Source organism: Oryctolagus cuniculus, chromosome 15 (genome assembly GCF_964237555.1).
Source record: "Oryctolagus cuniculus chromosome 15, mOryCun1.1, whole genome shotgun sequence".
NCBI lineage: Eukaryota > Metazoa > Chordata > Mammalia > Lagomorpha > Leporidae > Oryctolagus > Oryctolagus cuniculus.
Window position 1 is genome coordinate 64,142,071 of NC_091446.1, and position 20,083 is coordinate 64,162,153.

Consider the following 20,083-nt stretch of genomic DNA (forward strand, 5'->3'; position numbering starts at 1 on the left):
GCTTTGGCACGGCCCAGCCCCAACTGCAACAGGCATTTGGGGAATGAACCAGTGGATAGGAGATCCCTGTCTCTTTGCCTTTCAAATAAAATAATAATAAATACAAATTAAAAATTAAGTCTGGAACCAGCGTTGTGATGAAGCAGATAAAGCCACTGTCTCTGCCTCTAACTCTTCATTTCAAATAAATAAATCTTTAAAATAAAAGAAACAATTAAAAAAAATTAAGTAGATCAGGGCTGGTGCTGTGGCATAGCAAATAAAGCTGCTGCCTGAAGTGCCAGCATCCCATATGGGTGCTAGTTCAGTCCTAGCTGCTTCACTTCCAATTCAGCTCTCCGCTATGGCCTGGGAAAGCAGTAGAAGATGGCCCAAGTCCTTGGGTCCCTGCACCCATTTAGGAGACCTGGAAGAAGCTCCTGGCTCCTGGCTTCGGATCGGCCCAGCTTTGGCCATTGTGGCCATTTGAGGAGTGAACCAGCAGATGGAAGATCTCTTTCTCTCTACTTCTCTGTAACTCTGCCTTTCAAATAAATAAATAAAATCTTTAAAATAAAAAAAACTAAGTAGATCATGCAGCAAGCTGTTTGCATAGAAGTTAAGACACTGGTTAGGGCATCCACATCCTATATATGAGTGACTGGGTTCAAATCCTGGTTCCTCTACTGATTCTAACTTCCCATGAACGTGCATCCTGGGAGGCAGCAAGTGATGGCTCGGTGTTTGGATCCTTACCACCCACTTAGGAGATCTGGACTGAGTTCTCGTTCCCAGGTTTGACTAGGCCCAGCCCCTATATGCTGGGGAGTGGACTAGTAGATGGGAACTCTCAGTCTCTCAAATAAATCAAACTTTTAAAAATAAAGTAGATCATAAAACTTTCATTCTAAAGGTAACTTCCCTATCCCTAAAGGAAAGAAACGTCCTTATTCTTGAATATACAGAGATGCCAAGAAACATCTGAATGGGCCTTGCCAAGTTCCATCCACTTTACTACCATTAGTTGATAACTCCCTTTGCCCAATCATACTTTCGTAAGACTGTCCACTCTTATCAAACTTAGTATAAAAATATACAGTATTCCCTATTCTTTGAGTCATCATTTCTGAAGGCTTCATGTCATGTAAAACTTATATTAAATAGATTTGTATGCTTTTCTCTAATTTATCTGTCTTTTGTTATAGGGGTCTTAGCCATGACCCTAATGATAGGAGAGAAATTTTCTACACCTACTGAAACCAAGGGGCAGGTGGTGGTATATGGCAAATACAGTTAGGAAACCAGGATATGTGTATGGTGATAAGTTTAATTTATGAATGACATATGGCTTTTCCCAAAAACAAATAAGGAAATGTTCAATAAGTGCATTCTTTACAGTACTTCTGCTAGCACTTACTGCAGTTAATCTTCAAATTGTTTCTGTTTATCTCCTAAAATAGTCATTAAAATCTATTACTCCTTTGTATAATTTTTAGTTGAAAATTTTTTTTACAATAGTATCAAAATATTTGATTCTGTTATACTGAAAATAATAATAATTTCCGTAAAAACTTTTACCATTTTATCAGTGGACTCTAAATACCATATGAACATGATCCACTCTAAAAATATATAACAAAATATTTTTAATATTGCCAATTTTATATCATGCTTTTTCCCCCTCGGACAGATGGAGTCCCTGGAGGTGGCAGCAGAGATTTTGCCTACAGATAGACATTTAACAATGTCTAGGAACATTTTTAATTTCTATAATTGGACCAAGAGTGCTACTGGCTGAAGACAGCCCAATAATAAAGAAGATATGACTCAAAATGCTAACGGTTCTGAATTTGAGAAACCTTGGGCTAGAGCAAGGGTAGTGAACTTTTCTTGCAAGGGCCATGCGGGTATTTATAACATTATTCATGGCACATACAAAATTATCAACTTGAAATTTAGCCTGCTACAGATTTGCTGAATTTTGAGTTGCAGCCCGCAGTTGCCTTGGCAGGGCCAGTGGGCCAGACATTCCCCAACCCTGTAAGAGACACACATTTTTATACCTGGAAGTCTTTATTCATCACTTTTTTACTCTCTAAAATAAAAATATTCATAATTGATAAAAACAATTAATTATTTTTATATTTTAATCCAAATAAATGATTAAACAATTGTTGTCAAATACAGAAAGTAAAAATACATTAAAACATTCCTAATGAAATGGATAGGGCCTATGTTTATTACTTCTGCTATTGTTACTATGGATAAATATTACTTATTGTTAGAGTAATAGAGAAAAGAAAGAATTCAGCACAATGATATTTCTATTTTTACTTTTATAAGAGGTTGAGAAACATTCTTCACATAAAGAGATGAAAAAGGAGTTCAGTTGGAGTGTTCCTTCTATTTTATGTTCCTTCTAATTTATATACCTAGGTTACCCAGTGATCTATTTTTTGAAACTATTCTAGTGTTCTATCAGCTAATGATCGCATTAGATTCTCCTTAAACACTGCTCAAAGGAATCTGAAACTGATGGTTTGCAAATGTTTTGTTGCGTAGTCATTCAAGGCATTTACTTTCTCAGTGCCTACAGCTCACTACAGGGTGACCCAGAGCTTTTGAAACCCCTTCTTTACAGAGTCCAAAAAAGGCAATATTCTATCAACAGTCCTCGGGAACTTCTCTTACTTCAATGTGAGAATACATCACTTAGCAGTTAGGGTTTGGGAGCCTCACCACTTTATAATCTAATAATTTACTTTGAAAAACCTCTATCAATTGACCCATAACTATTTATTAGTCCATCCTGAAAATTCAAGAACAGATATCATCAAATACCTAAAGCTAACAGCTTAGCTGTTGGAAAACATGAGTTTTGTGAGAATCAGATTCTCAAGAAAGAAGACAGTCCAATACGCCTGACGCCCTCTTCGTCACTCCCTTACCTCTTAGACACTCTGTACTGTGCTGTGGTCAACTTTCCAGTCTCAGGGTCATGTACTGTAGCTCGGCTTAGCTACAAAAAAAAAAAAAAAAGAGAAAGGACAAGAACTTACTCTAGTAGCAGGCAATTTTGGGCTTTTTTGGGTTTTGTTTTGCCAAGCCACAGGTGATTGGAAGGGTTCAGATTGGTCTGGATAGTAATGGTTTCATATCAGTAAAAAATGTGTAGATAGGTGGCAATAAGACAAGCCACTTCCAAATCAAGAGAAAAACAGGCTGACAGATTTTATAGATTTATTGTCCTTTCACTTTTTTTAAATAAAAATCATTTGAAGCTGTATGTGGATGATTTATGGCACTGGGTTTCACAGGACTTTTCACAGACCTAGAAGTTTAATGTTAATGTTTTAAAAAAAAAATCGGTATTCTCTTTAAATTCAGTTTTTTAAAACTCTCATTGAGACAATTTTTCAATCTTTCTGGAGAAGTTAAAAATTGCCAGGTAATTTTTAGGAGACTGAGCTGAGAAGCATAACTCTGTTCTTTCCATCACCAATTTTTGAGTTAGCAAGTTTTTTTTAAAATAAAAAATTCTACAGATTACTCCATAATGTCAATGGTATTTTTCAATACATAAAAACAAATGCCAGCATAATCGCCATGAAAGATGAGGTGAATCACTACAACAGTTATGAATGTAAGACAAATGCATAAGCAAACTCTGTGCCTAGATTAACCAGGAAGCTTCTTTTTCTTTATTTTCCCCTTTGGCCACAAAAGGGACAAAACTGCATCAGGCCATTTCCAGGATATTTGATACTCAATCTGAAGAAAGATACCAAGTATATTAATTCTCTAAAAATAAGAAATCAATCAAAAAGTAAAAACAGAACTTCTAGTTGAAGGGAAAGACCTGTGAAACACAAAGTTTACCCATGCCTTATCCTGTTTATAAATAAGGTGGTGACTTGAGCTGGAGACTGAAAATGACCTATTTCCTTAAATGACTAATAATTCCTGTAGGATACACAAAACACTTATTAGAGGCCAAAATATGCAGCTTACACATCTCTTACCTTTTGCTAATTCTGTAATGTACCGTCTCCAAGTCTCCTGTTATTGGATTTGAAATGGTGGCTCGCCTCAGCTGTGAAGCCAACCATCAAAATAGTTGCATTACAAGACAAAAAAATGAATCACATTTATCCAACCAGTCAGAATTCTGGGATTTTTTTTAACAAAGGTAGATGTAAAGAGAAAGTAACTCCATACACTTCCAGTCACCTTGTGTTGAGCCTTGAAAGTCAGCTGGTTTTTCAGGTTTTTGTGTTTTCTAAAAATCATTTTTGTTTAGCATGAATAAAGGATCCATAAACAAAGGATCCATAAACAAAGGAGATTTGAAATCAAATTTCTTCAATGATTAGAAGATGTGAAAGTGAAGGAGAAAAAAAACTGCTTTAAACTTGGTCTACAGTTATAAGAAGAATGGCTTAATTTTTTTTTTTTTAGCAATGAAACTGTTTGTAAAAGTTAATAACATTGTTTAAAATTCATTTTAAGGTCAATCTTTTCTACCTTTAAGATAACTATTCAGTTATCTTGGAATGAGCACAAAGGCAGATGAAAAGAACTCATAAATGTTAAAACCAGTAACAAAGAGATAATAGCCAAGATAATGATATAAACTTTTTTTTAAAAATGGAATGATGATTCTGAGGTTAACAAGAGATTATGAGATTTTATTGTCTGATTTTATTGACCAAAAATAATCTAAACTGAGGAATCTCCTTTGAAGGCTGGGGCCTTCAAACTCAGATATATTAAGACCTGATCTCCAGTGTAGAATGAATTCTAACTGAATATTCTACCAACATCTGTGGTTGACAGGTTTACTGACCACAAATAAAGAATCAAAGTAAGAATTCAAAAGAGAATCAGTATTGTGTATCTGTGTGTAGCATTCAGCTTGGCAACAGATTTATAAAAATCCATACCGGAGAACACTCTGACATATTAGAGCAGTCTTATGCATTTATTTGTAATCTTTAGGAAAACACAAAGTTTTTGTTAAAAATTTGGTAAAGTAATAGAACTTGAAAAATTCTAAGCTTTTTTTTTTTTTTTTTTTTTTGGACAGGCAGAGTGGACAGTGAGAGAGAGAGACAGAGAGAAAGGTCTTCCTTTTGCTGTTGGTTCACCCTCCAATGGCCGCTGCGGCCGGCACACCGCACTGATCCGAAGGCAGGAGCCAGGTACTTATCCTGGTCTCCTATGGGGTGCAGGGCCCAAGCACTTGGGCCATCCTCCACTGCACTCCCTGGCCACAGCAGAGAGCTGGCCTGGAAGAGGGGCAACCGGGACAGAATCCGGTGCCCCAACCGGGACTAGAACCCGGTGTGCTGGCGCCGCAAGGCGGAGGATGGGCCTAGTGAGCCGCGGCGCCGGCCCTAAGCTTATTTTATAGCATCAATATACAGATAATTCAAACTTTTATGATGTAACAAGGGTTAGCAAACTCACAGGCCAAGTTCAGCTGTCATCTGTTCTTAGAAATAAAATTTACTGGAATACAGCCATACTCATTAATATACATATTTTCTTTGGTAGATTTTGCACTACAATGTCAGAGCTGAGTAGCTATGATAGAGACCATATGGCCTACAAGCCTAAAAAGTATTTAATAACTTGACTGTTACAGAAAAAAAATCTGTTAACCCTAGTGCAGTAAAGAAAACAAAACTCTGCCTAGCATTCATTTCACAATGTCATTGTGAAAGTGATGGCATTTTGTATTTTAGTATCAGTGAGAACAAATATGTTTTAATAACAAGCTGATGGGGAAAAAAGGCAAGAGCATTAAATACAGTCTTTCCCACATTCTCCCAAGTTTACAGTATTGAGTCTAACCTACACAAGATTAATTTTCTTAATAGGATGAAAGCAAAAAACTATGATGTCACCATTTCAAATCAGTATGATGCCCATGCTAATTATATCTTTCTAGTAATAATGTGCCTAAAAGAGAATACTTCAAGTATTCTTTTAGATAAAAATATAGAAAATATGAAAAAGGTGAGTTTTCAGAGGTCTCTGAAATTAAGACTCAAAAATATAGAAGTCTTTCAGGAAGATGGTAAAACACAAAATTGCCAAGTGTGAATAAAAATCTCATCCATGATTTTCATAATTCAGTTCTTAAAACTCAGTTGGAAGAAATGTTTCTTATGTTGGCAACAAACTGAGAAAAACTGGCATAATTAGACTGTAGTTAACAACTGCAGTATCTGTGGTGTTTCTGCCATATCAACTATCATTTCTATTATTTTACAAAGAAAAAATGGATACACAGGTATAGTAAATTGAGAGGAGAGAAAGAAAAAAAATTATTTACCCTTGGTTTTGCTAGATCTTTGACAATTTCAATTTCTGCATCAGAAATAATATCATGGAAGCGAATAATACGAGGCTTGTCCCACTCATCCTCCTGCTTTGCTGGAGCCAGAATGAATTTAGGATTCCGGTTTCCATCATGATAGCGGCAAAAGAGTTTTTTCTGTCTCCGAGGAGTCTAAAAATAGAATATGATAAGCAATAAGCATGTTAGAGCATTAATATTTTAAATACCTATTCCTGTGCAAATAAGAAATAATTATATTTGCATCTACACAGAGTAATTCTGCAATTAAACATGAAAGAAACCGTCCTCTGCAAATATTTTCTACCCAACAGTACCTTTGGGGTTTTAAAATTGTTATTACTGGGGCTGGTGCTGCGGCGCAGCAGGTTAAAGCCCTGGCCTGAAGCGCCAGCATCCCATATAGGGGCCGGTATCCCATATGGACGCCGGTTCTATTCCCGGCTGCTCTTCTTCTGATCCAGCTCCCTGCTATGGCCTGGGAAAGTCCTTGGGCCCCTGCACCCCTGTGGGAGAACCGGAAGAAGCTCCTGGCTTCAGACTGGTGCAGCTCCGGCCGTTGCGGCCATCTGGGGAGTGAACCAGCAGATGGAAGACCTCTCTCTCTGTCTCTACCTCTCTCTGTAACTCTTTCAAATAAATAAAATTTAAAAAAAAGAATTTATAAAAAACATAGGCGGGCACCGCGGCTCACTAGGCTAATCTTCCGCCTGCGGCGCCGGCACCCCAGGTTCTAGTCCCGGTTGGGGCACCAGATTCTGTCCCAGTTGCTCCTCTTCCAGTCCAGTTCTGTGTTATGGCCTGGGAAGGCAATAGAGGATGGCCCAGGTGCTTGGGCCCTGCACCAGCATGGGAGACCAGGAAGAGGCACCTGGCTCCTGGCTTCGGATCAGCGCAGAGCGCCGGCCGCAGCAGCCATTTAGGGGGTGAAGCAACAGAAGGAAGACCTTTCTCTCTGTCTGTCTCTCTCTCTCACTGTCTAACTCTGCCTGTCAAAAATTAAAATTTTTAAAAATTTTAAAAAAACATTGTTATTACTGATTATTTTCTAGGAGTGGGCTGAACCTTAAATAAGATAAAAAGTAGGTTTCTATTTTAAGCCTTTTCTCATCAAAATAAAGTTCAAGTGATTAAATATAACAAAATGTTCATGGAAATATGACATGAATGCTCAGCATTGCTCCCCCAACTTCACAAAGTAAATGGGAAGCAACCAGAAAAGGTCATCATTTTTAGAAGAAAAACAAAACCAGGTTTTGTCTCACAGTTAAATGCTTTTAGCCAAAAAGGGGGGGGGGGGGCAATTTTTAAAAGCAAAAGAATAAACAACTTTGAAGAATTATCAAAGAAATCATGTGCTTTTCTTGGGGGTATAATAAAAGAAATGAATGCTGCCTTTAATCATCTAGGAACTGAATCAATAAAACATGTTATTTCACTACTGAGCCTTCTCAAATAATTATGTCATATGAATCAGGAGTACAATTATTTTGTTTTAATTATTAAATAATATACTAAGACAAATAATGATTTAAGTTTATTCTCAATGCCCTTTATTTACCTAGAGTCAAATTCAAGGCCTTAATGAGACTTTTATATAACGATGAGATAAATTTAATTATCCTGAAAAAAGGATGGTCCTTCGACCATGTGCAGCATTGACATATGTATCTGTAAACTGACTCCTGTTTTGTACCTACAGTTCTATTCTACGAGCTACCAAGGGTAGTAAAAATATTCATTATTGGAAATTTAAACACTAAATAGGTATTTGATGGTATTATGGAACTATCAGGAATTTTTTTAGGTGTGACAATGGTACTATGATTACTTCAAGACTTTATCTTTAAAATATACAGACTAGGGCCAGCACTGTGACACAGCACTGCCTGCAATGCCAGCACCGCAATTTGGGAACCTATTCAAGCAGTGGCTGCTCCACTTACAATCCAGCTCCCTGCTAATGTGTCTGCGAAAGCAGTGAAAGATGGCCCAAGTGGTTGGTTGGGCCTCTAAACCCACGTGAAAAATCCAGAAGAAGGTCAGGCTTCAGGCTTCCCCATTTCTGCCTAACACAGCCTGGCTATTGCAGCCATGTGGGGAGTGAACCAAGATGAAAGATCTCTGTCTCTCCCTATCTATAACTCTGCCTTTCAAATAACTAAAAAATAAGTCTAAAAAAGATACAGATTAAAACATTTAGAAACTAAAGGATAAAAAATATTAAGTAGTCTAATGAAGTATTCCTATCTGGTATTTACTTATTAGCTCCCAAAGTAAAATCAAGCACATCCTCATAGGACTCTATAGAACTAGCTAATGGAAGTTCAACCCAGGGGCAGGCACTGTGGTGCAGAAGGTTAAGACACCACTTGGAATGCCCATATACCATATATCAGAATGCTGGCTGGAAGCCCAGCTACTCTACTTCCAATCCAGCTTCCTGCTAATAATGTACCTGAGAAGACAGTGGGTCACGGACCAAGCACTTGGTCCCCACCATTCACACGGGAGACCCAGAATGAGTTCTGAGATCCTGGCTTTGTCCTGGCCAAGCCATGGCTGTTGTGGGCTTCTGGGGAGTAAAACAGTACATAAAAATCTCTTTCTTTCCCTGTTACTAAGCTTTCAAATAAATGAATACATCTTCACAAAACCATTCAACATAGATATGATAGACTTGCTTTTAATAGTGAGGCTGTCAATAGTCATCAACATCAGTGTCTGCTAATACTAACTGACAGAACAAAAAAGGGAGAGAATGATCCAACATTGGAAGCGGGATACACAGCAGACTCATAGAATGGCAGATGTCCTGAACAGCACTCTGGCCTCAGAATCAGCCCTGAAGGCATGTGGATCTGGCTCTAGAGCCCATGAGAGTATTTTAGGCATGGAAAGCCAAGAACTCTGGCAAAAAAAAAAAAAAAAACTAAATGAAAGATCTCTTCGAGTGAAATCCCAGTGGAAAGAACGGGGCCATCAAAGAAGGAGGTACCTTTCTCTGAAGGGAGGAGAGAACTTCCACTTTGACTATGACCTTGTCTAAACGTGATAAGAGTTGGTGAACTCAAAAGGCTTCCATAGCCTTGGCAACTCATGACTAGAGCCTAGGGAGATTACTGATGCCATAAATAAGAGTGTCAATTTGTTAAGTCAACAACAGGAGTTGGCCGGTGCCGTGGCTCACTAGGCTAATCCTCCGCCTTGCGGCGCCGGCACACCAGGTTCTAGTCCCAGTTGGGGCACTGGATTCTGTCCCGGTTGCCCCTCTTCCAGGCCAGCTCTCTGCTGTGCCCAGGGAGTGCAGTGGAGGATGGCCCAAGTACTTGGGCCCTGCACCCCATGGGAGACCAGGAGAAGTACCTGGCTCCTGCCATTGGATCAGCGAGGTGCGCCGGCCGCAGCGGGCCAGCCACAGCGGCCATTGGAGCGTGAACCAACAGCAAAAGGAAGACCTTTCTCTCTCTCTCTCTCTCTCACTGTCCACTCTGCCTGTAAAAAACCAAAACCAAAACCAAAACCAAAACCACAGGAGTCACTGTGCACTTACTCCTCACGTAGGATCTCGGTCCTAAATGTGCCGTACATTGTGATTTAATGCTATAACTAGTACTCAAACAGTATTTTTCATTTTGTGTTTCTATGTGGGTGCAAACTGTTGAAATCTTTACTTAATATATGCTAAACTGATCTTCTGAATATAAAGAGAATTGAAAATGAATCTTGATGTGAATGGAAGGGGAGAAGCAACAAGAAAGGGGAGGGTTGTGGGTGGGAGGGACGATATGTGGGGGGAAGCCATTGTAATCTGTAAGCTGTACTTTGGAAATTTATATTCATTAAATAAAAGTTAAAAAAAAATAAGAAGGAAACTGAAAATAAATGCATTTGGGAATGGTATACAAACTATTTTAAATTAGATACATCCTTGACAAATTGACTTTAAGTTAAGATAAAAATAAATTGTATTTATATCACCTTAAAAAAATAGTCATCAACATCGAAATGTAGATTACCTTGAGTTGGTTACTAGAGAAAAATGTAAACAATTTTTTCAAATGTTAACACAATTTAAAGTATTTAACTCCAAAAATCCACTAACTCCTTTTATGTACATGCACATTCTTTTTTTTTTTTCAACCACATTCAAATAAATACTAATACCATATGATATTCCTTGAAAAACAAGTTCCATGATAAAGTAATACTGGGAAACAATGCACATCATATCATTATCATAAAAAGGCTTTGAGAAGCCCTGGGGTTAAACAAGAACCTACAGACAACTGTGTCAATCAAATGTTACTCAGATGTGAAACTTTTTGATTTTGGCCTATCATCTATTAAGATCCTGAAGAACTGGCATGCTGAGTTATAAATGTAAGTATAAATCTTTAATAAATATTTATATGGATATATTTGTCTTTTTTTTTTTTTTTTTTTTTTTTTTTTTTTTTTATAGGCAGAGTGGACAGTGAGAGAGAGAGACAGAGAGAGAAAGGTCTTCCTTTTTGCCGTTGGTTCACCCTCCAATGGCCGCCGCTGCAGCCGGCGCACCGCGCTGATCCGATGGCAGGAGCCAGGAGCCAGGTGCTTTTCCTGGTCTCCCATGGGGTGCAGGGCCCAAGCACCTGGGCCATCCTCCACTGCACTCCCTGGCCATAGCAGAGAGCTGGCCTGGAAGAGGGGCAACCGGGACAGAATCCGGCGCCCCAACCGGGACTAGAACCCGGTGTGCCGGCGCCGCAAGGTGGAGGATTAGCCTATTGAGCCACGGCGCCGGCTTGGATATATTTGTCTTTTAAAGAATAAATATGAATGTCAAAATCTGTTGAAAGTCTTTCTGCATGCTGAGTATTTCTTAAATAGACTAAAACAGTTCAATAAATAATCTTTTAAGATTGACTAGGAACAAAGATCGACTAGGAACAAAACCACAAAAATGATAATAATACAGACTAATCCATTACATCACATGAGTTACAACAGTATATTATTTCTACTTAAGATAGAAATGAGGGCATACCTTAATATTTTATGTAGTCAGTCTGATTTTTATCAACAAGTCTTAAATATAAACAATTCTTGTTCTCTCTCGAACTATATATAAACAAATACACACATATTCATACACACACAATTGGCTTTTCCACTTTACCATTTTGATACCCTCCCCACGGCACAGCATTTCGTACTTCTGTCTCTCTGGTAGGTAATCCACAGCAACCCCTTTTCTCCTCGGTGTGGTTTTCTTATCAGATTGGCCATCTGAAGCAGACTTGTTGGCATCTTTTTCTTTAGCCATTATATACTCAAAATATTTTAAGTTACCATTAGCTCTCTGATGTTCAGGATCTATTTGCAGAGAAAGAAAGCATGTCCATGGGTAAGTTTACAGTTGTTCAAGAATCAGAATACAGTAATATAAAAATAGGAAACCACATAATTTATCTTCTAAACCAGGATGCTTCTGAGAATGAAATGGGTCACTAACAAAAACTATTGTATCAGAGCAATAGGTGTAAACTAGTGTTGTCGCAAGTAAATCAGGACATATAGTCACTCTTTATAAAAACAATTTGGGAGACAAAAACAGCTATTTATTTCAAAGTAGCAATTACTGCTTCTATTTGGAGAACTTACTAATCAGCCAAGGGAATTATACTCAATCTGATGTCAAATGAATTTTAAAATCTTACTCATCCTACTTATTTTAAGCAATGGAAAAGATTTTTGGAGACTTAGAAGTAATCACCATAGAGAAGACAGGACATACATATTGCAAAAGCAACCTTTATCACAGATACACTATCAATGCAGAACAGAGACTACAGAATTCTGAAGGCTAAGTGGATTCAGTCCCACATTTCTAAATAAGGAAAAGAGAAACTAAGACATAAGCCAGAATCCATAATTGCCTCAGGATTACTAGTCACCTACCTTTTAGTAGGGGGAAAGATAACAATGCCACAAATCACCACCACCACACCACCACCACACACACACACAAGGCCGAACATACATAGACATCACCTGTGAGAATAACTGGAATGTTTAGGAAATCTATTCCTAGATGGTAAAATTTTTGTTGTTCTTCAGAAACTACTAACAACATATGTTATGATATACAATATAAGCCTAACTTTAAAAAGAAAGGGAAATGTGTGTTGTAGGGAGGGAGCATATACTATAAAATAAACAAAAATTTGTGGGTAGCTTGGGGTGACTAGCTTATGGATGACTCTGACATTTCTTTCTGTCTCAATTTTTTACAAAGAATGAAAGCTACACTTTTTAATCAGAAAGAAAGATGACCAGAAAACAAAAGAAAGTTATTGAACTAATATTTCTATTCATTAATTCACCCAAGCAATAACCCAAATATCAAAAGTTTACCTGCAGATGAGTAATCTTTTGAGCTGTTTGACTCATCTAACATACATGTATTTTCCTATATGTAAAAATAATTACTTTTTAAAAAAAAGTTTCACCATATACATATTCATATAGCCTGAATTTATTATTGTATAAATTCTGGACTCCATATCCAGAGTTTACAGTTTAGTAGATCTTAGGCAGAGATCAGGAATTTCCACTTGTAACAACCTATGTAATTCTGATGCCTGTGGTCCCTACACCATACTTAAACACTCTATCTCCATTTAAAGTACTAATGGCAAAATTCTCATTACATATCACATTTTTCTGGCATTTAAATACAGCAATGAAATATATTTTCATTCCATTTGTTTCAGATCACTTATTTTTTAATATTAAATGTAATAAACCAAAAAAATTCTTCAAAGGAAACTTCTTAACATTTACTATGGTAATATGGTAAGTAAACTTTTTTTACTTAATAAGCTGGATTAGATCTAATTTTGAAATTCCTGGAGAACATGGAATGGAGAAACGCAGCCACTATTATAGTGAGAAACTCAGTTACCATTTACTTTTAATAATAATCAACAAGATAAAGCATGTCTGACGGTAATGCTCATAGAAAGTACCAAAGATGGATGGATGGATGGATAGATGGATAAGCTAGACAGATAATATATATCCCTCCCAATATAAGTATAACCTTAAATTCAGCCCAGATAACATACCTAGTTCGAGGAGCTTCTTTGTGAGCAAAAGTGCCTTATCCAGATCTCCTTGCTGGTACACTGCATAGCTCAAATAATCTAGAACAGAAACTTTATCTATGGTAGAAATCTCGCCTTCTTCCAGCTGCCTTAGTGCTTGTTCCATCCACAGTTCTGTGTGGTAATAATCTGCTTCTGTATATGCCACTTTGCCCAACTCAAAACAGTCCTCAGCTGTTAGGAAAGATTTGTGTTTTACACCTATCAAAGGAAAATACAGAGAACCGTTAGAAATCTTACAAGTACTCTATATTTATTTATTCAGCTTTCATATTACTATCTCACTTTCATCTGACCTTCACAACAATCCTCTGTGGAAGAAAAAGCAAAAACCATCCTAACTTTATAAACAAAGACACAATCTACAAAGTAATTCAGCTTGACAAGAAACTCATAGCTGGAAATACAGGACAGGAACCTGGAGACCCAAGACTTACATTATCAGCCATTATACCAAAAGGAAACATCAATGAAGTAGAAAAAAGCTATTTTCTACCACATCAGGAATTACCATATAAGATCTATCGATCTTACTCCTAACCAACAACTTGGACAACAGATGATTATAAAGGAAAACAGAAAAACTTGTCAACCAGTGTCTTTTTCTTTCTCTCTTTCTTTCTTTCTAAGAGGAAGGGAGACAGGGGGTGGGGAGAGAGGGAGAGAGGGAGAAAGGGAAGAGAGATCTTCCATCTGCTGGGTCACTCCCCAAATAGTCACTGGCCAGGGCTGGGCCAAGCCAAAGCCAGGAGCCAAGAGCTTCTTCCAGGTCTCCCACGTGGGTACACAGGCCCAAGGACTTGGGCCATTTACCTGCTATGCCACAGCACCAGCCCCAGTCAGTGTCTTTCTTAATCCCTTCTTTCCCCTCCTTCTATCTTTAAATGGCTTTTATGATACATAATTTGAATACCATAAAGTTCACCCATTTAAAGATCACAATAGTTCTCAGTATATTAGAAGGCTTCAAAGGGGTAGGCATTTAGCATCGCAGTGATGCCAGCATCCCACCTCAGGGTACCTGGGTTCAAATCCAGAATCTGCTCTATTCTCAATTTCAGATTCCTGCTAACGAGCATCCTGGGAAGTAGCAGTGGTGGTTCAAATGGTTAGGTCCCTGCCACCCACATAGGAGACCTGGAATAAGAATCTGGCTCCTCTCTTTGGCCTGGTCCTGCCTCAGCTATTACAGGCATTTGGGGATTAAACCAGTGGATGGGAGATCTCTTTCTGCCTTTCAAATAAAAAATAAGTAAGTTGTGAAACTTCAAGGAAAATGGATTAAAAGATACTGTGAATTTTCCATTGAAAGCGCTCTCATATTTATAAAGTTGTGCAGCTAACACCATAATCTAATTTTACATTTTCATCATCCCAAAAAGAAACCCTGAAGGCTTTAGCAATCACTACCCCGTGAGTCCTCCACCCCAAACCAGCTGTAGACAACCACTAATTTACTTCCTGTCTCTATAGATTTGCCTATTCTGAATATTTAATGTAGGTGGAATCATACAATATATGGTCTTCTGTGACATTTTTATTCTGCATGTTTTCAAGGATCATCCATATAACTCCATCTTTTTAACTGCCAGATATTTTTCCAGTGTATGGACAGGACACACTTTATCAGCTGATGGAATTTAGGTTGTTTCCTTTATTTTTAAGTTATAACGCTACTATAAACATTTGTATACAAGTTTTTGAGCAGACATATGTTTTGAGTACTTATGTAGCATGGAACTCCTGGGTCCCCTGATAACTTTATGCTCAACACTGTAAGGAACTAACAAATTACCTTCCAAAGTGGCCATTCCATTTTACATTCCTATCAGCAATGTATGAAATTCCAATTTCTACACAATCTTGCCAGCACTTGTTACTGTCCCTTTTTTAAAAAGTGACTTTTAAAATAATTAATTTGTAAGACAGACAGCATTCACTCTCATCTGCTGATATATTCCCAAATGCTAGGCCAAAACCAGGAGCTGGGAACACAATCCAGGTATCCCACGTGTGTGGCAGAAACCCAAATACCTGAACCATTACCTGCTTCCTCCCATGCTGTGCATTAATAAGAAAACAGAATCTGGAGCAGAGCCAGGATTTGAACCCAGGCACTCCAATATGCAATGTTAGTATCCTAACCAGTCAGTGTCTCACTCGCTGGGCCATGCACCCACCACTCACCCCTGCCCTTTTTTATTATGGCCATTTTGTGGGTGTGAAATGATATTTCATTGTGCCTTTGATTTGAATTTCCCTAATGTCTAAAGAAGCTGAGCATTTTCTCATATTTTCCATTTGTATATCATCTTTCAAAAAAATCCAAATCTTTTGCCAATTTAAAACATTTTATTTTTTATTAACTTTTTAAGAGTTTCTTACATTTTCTGGGTACAAGCCCTTCATTGGTTATATCATTTAAAAATACTTTTTATCATTCAGTGAGCTGCCTTTTCACTTCCTTGATGGTGTACTCTGAAGCATAACATTTTAATTATGATAGTCAAACTTATTAATCTTTTACTTGTTACACTTTTGCTATTAGTATGTCAAATGGTTTCTGAAGTGAAACTTCTACTTTAAGAAAAGGAAATATTTGACAGTTCTCATGAAACAAAATATAAATAGAAAACCAAAACACTTAGGAAAATATCTAGCTTCATTAATCAAAAAAGAAGTATAACATTAAAACAACCATGAAGAAAAATATTCTCAAATAATGAGGTCTTGCCAGGTGCCAGCTATCTGTCACTTACTTAATTCTCAAAGCAATCCTACTATAGATTTAAAAATCTATATTGAGAGAGATTAAAATGTATCTGAGGTCACACATTAAAAAGTCAGAAATGGAAACTGTTCAATATGACTCCAGAATTTTGTGCTCCTGATATTATACCATTAAATCACAAAACTTAATAGTGAGAATGGACAAAACAGTAAACTGTTAACTTTGCTTTTTAAGAAGTTCAGCAATATATGATAGAAATAGTAACTTTACACTCTGTGACTTGATACTACTGTATTTTAATTATTTCCTTTAGAGTACTAGGCTTCAGAAAACACCTTGTATAAAAGATTTCTATAGCTGAACTGAATATTAAAACTAAAAGTGGCCGGTGCCGCGGCTCACTAGGCTAATCCTCCGCCTTGCGGCACCGGCACACCGGGTTCTAGTCCCAGTCGGGGCGCCGGATTCTGTCCCGGTTGCCTCTCTTCCAGGCCAGCTCTCTGCTGTGGCCAGGGAGTGCAGTGGAGGATGGCCCAAGTGCTTGGGCCCTGCACCCCATGGGAGACCAGGAGAAATACCTGGCTCCTGCCTTTGATCAGCGCGGTGCGCTGGCCTCAGCGCGCCGGCCGCGGCGGCCATTGGAGGGTGAACCAACAGCAAAGGAAGACCTTTCTCTCTGTCTCTCTGTCCACTCTGTCAAAAGAAATAAAAAAAAAAGAGAGAATATACAGATTTGTGAACTTCACAGAATATTTTTCAATAAGACAATTTCAAATGCCACCCAAAAAAGCCAGAAAACTGTGGACAAATATGTCAAAATATTTATTAAATCTTTATTCCATTTCACCACTTAAAATGTTGTACCATTATCATTACTTTCATAAAAACAAAGAAAAAATAGGAAAGGACTACAGAAATAAACATAAAAAAACCTTATCTCTAAATGTTATACAAAGAATGATAACAACCATATAACATTTCATCTTTGTAAGCAATCAGATGAGTTATTTGGAGATTTTTTTTTTTTAAGATTTATTCATTTGAAAGGCAGAGTCACAGAGAGGAAGAGACATGCAGACAGAGATCTTCTACCTGCTGGTTCACTCCCAGCAACAGCCAGGGCTGAGCTGGTCCAAAGCTAGAAGCCATGAACTTATTCCAGGTCACCCATGTGGGTACAGAGGCCCAAGTACTTGTGGGCCATCCTCTGCTGCTTTCCCAGGCACATTAGCAGGGAGGTAAATCAGAAGTGGAGTAGCCATGGGGCTGGCACTGTGGTGAATAGGTTAAGCACCCACCTGCAGCACTGGCATCCCATATGGGTGCCAGTTCAAGTCCTGGCTGCTCCACTTCCAATCCAGTTCCCTGCTGATGGCCTGGGAAAGCAATAGAAGATGGCCCAAGTGCTTGGGCCTCTGCACACACGTTGAAGACCTGTAAGAAGTTCCTGGCTCCTGGCTTCAGATCAGCCCAGCTCCAGCCACTGTGGCCATTTGGGGAGTGAACCAATGGATGGAAGACCTGTCTCTCCTTCCATGTCTCTACTCTGCCTCTCAAGTAAATAAATAAATATTAAAAAAAAAAAAAGTAGAGCAGTCAGGACTCTAACTGGCCCATACGGGATACCAGAGCCACAGACAAAGGCTTAACTTACTACGCCACAGCACCAGCCCCTATATAATTTTCAATTTATACCACATTAAGTCAGTAACAGAATTATTTCTGGACCAGATATTATTGGAGGAGAATGGAAGAGGGGTGGAAGTTTCTGATCTGAAAACTTAGAAATGCTGGATAGGACCCAGCACTGCAGTATAGCAGGTTAAGCCTCTACTTGCAGTGCCAGGATCCCATGTGGGAGCCAGTTCGAATCCTGGCTGCTCCACTTCTGATCCACCTCCCTGCTAATGTGCCTGGGAAAGCAGTGGAAGATGGTCCAAGTGCTTGGGACCCTCCCCAACATAGGAGACCCAGAAGAAGCCCCTGGCTTCGGATCAGCCCAGCTCCAGCCATGGCCACTTGGTGTGAGAACCAGCAAACAGAAGATTCCTCCCTCTCTCTCCTTCTCCCTCTCTACCTCCCTCTAAAATAAATCTTTAAAAAAAAAGAAAAAAGAAAAGAAATGCTGGATAAAATGTAACAATTATCCATATACACTATATCCATGTTCATAAAAATTAAGAAAGTTTTCTAAAATAAAAAAAAACTTGAAGCCCAGAGAAGAAAGCTAAGGATGAAATTTTGAAGCTGTATCTACCTCAGGAGGAGCCATTAGAATCAGAATCAGGTATGACTTTTGGCCACCCAACAGCAAACAAGATGATGAAGCCTCCAGCCCATTCAAAGTGTCAAGTTGGTCTCAAGAATCCCATAAAAAGCAAATCCTTGAAGAATTATACCAGCATGAAAAAAAGAAGTAAGAAAACAGCTGGCAAAGAAACAATGGAAGATTTTATTTTTCTCAGTCTACAATATAAGGAATGGGCAAAAAAAAAAAAAAATCCCCTACATTTTCCACATGTTTATCCTCATTGAAGTTTTCATTTCAAATTTACATTATCCCCAAAGTCTGGAAAACTAAAGCCAAGAAACTAATTTAAAGTGGTACTGGCTGGTAACATCATAGATCATCCAGCAGAAACAATATTTACACTCTGGAAAACATGCCCCTGATCCAGGCTCTGCAATATTCTCACAAATGACACCAGTTGAAAAAGCACACACAATTCAAAATTACAAAGCAGGTGATGAAATAAGCCACTATGAGCAAAATCAGCAGAAAATAAGACAACCCCCAAATTTTCCAGACTTAGTTATTAGTTATCAGGTTAAGAATACACAAGAACCATGACTCAGATGTTTTTTAAAGAGCAGAATTACAGAAACACACAGAAAGAAAGCTCTTGCTAGCCACTGGTTCACTCTCCAACTGGCCACAACACTGGGGCTAGACCAGGCAGAAGCCAGGAACTTAGAATTCCAGCCAGATCTCCCACGTGGGTGATAGGGAACCAAGAAGTTGGGCCATCTTCTGTTGCAGCTCATATTTGCTCACAGATGCTGGCACTGGAGACGAGGATTTAACCCACTGCACCACCACACTAGCCTCCACTGTAATGTTTCAAGGAATAAAGTAGAAAATATAAATTTTTTAAGATACTAAAAAAAGATCAAGCATATCTGAGTAGGAAAAAAGTAGACCTTCCAGAAATCATAACTAAATTCAATAACACTGAAAACTCTGGGCTCCTGGCTTCAGCACGGCACAGCCCCACTACTGCAGCCATTTGGGGAGTGAACCAGCAGATGGAAGATCTCTCTCTGTAACTCTGCCTTTCAGATAAATGAATAAGTCTTTTTTAAAAAAATACTGTATTCAAGCCGGCGCCGCGGCTCAATAGGCTAATCCTCCACCTAGCGGCGCTGGCACACCGGGTTCTAGTCCCGGTCAGGGCTCCAGATTCTGTCCCGGTTGCTCCTCTTCCAGGCCAGCTCTCTGCTGTGGCCAGGGAGTGCAGTGGAGGATGGCCCAAGTACTTGGGCCCTGCACCCCATGGGAGACCAGGAGAAGCACCTGGCTCCTGCCTTCGGATCAGCGCGGTGCACCGGCCGCAGCAGCCATTGGGGGGTGAACCAATGGCAAAAAGGAAGAGCTTTCTCTCTCTCTCACTGTCCACTCTGCCTGTCAAAAAAAATAAAATAAATAAAAATACTGTATTCAGTAATCTTAATGTTATTAATAGTTTGGGACTGGTGCTGTGGTGCAGCAGGTTAACACCTGGCCTGAAGCGCCAGCATCCCATATGGGCACCAGTTTCAGACCTGGCTGCTCCACTTCTGATCCAGCTCTCTGCTATG

At 38.7% G+C, this 20,083-nt stretch overlaps 1 protein-coding gene across 2 annotated transcripts in view; it reads right to left on the minus strand.

Moving 5' to 3' along the window:
• Positions 1-20,083, minus strand: part of P4HA1 (prolyl 4-hydroxylase subunit alpha 1) — a 104,136-nt gene that overhangs the window by 43,197 nt on the left and 40,856 nt on the right. The window contains exons 6-9 of one of the 2 annotated variants that reach the window (XM_002718425.5): positions 13,456-13,695; positions 11,505-11,701; positions 6,320-6,496; positions 2,928-2,998 (exon numbers count right to left, since the gene is read on the minus strand). In XM_002718425.5, the coding sequence (XP_002718471.1) occupies positions 2,928-2,998; positions 6,320-6,496; positions 11,505-11,701; positions 13,456-13,695 (685 nt within the window). Of the gene's footprint in view, positions 1-2,927; positions 2,999-4,001; positions 4,073-6,319; positions 6,497-11,504; positions 11,702-13,455; positions 13,696-20,083 lie in introns of both variants that reach the window. The other variant, XM_002718426.5, reaches the window with a different exon arrangement.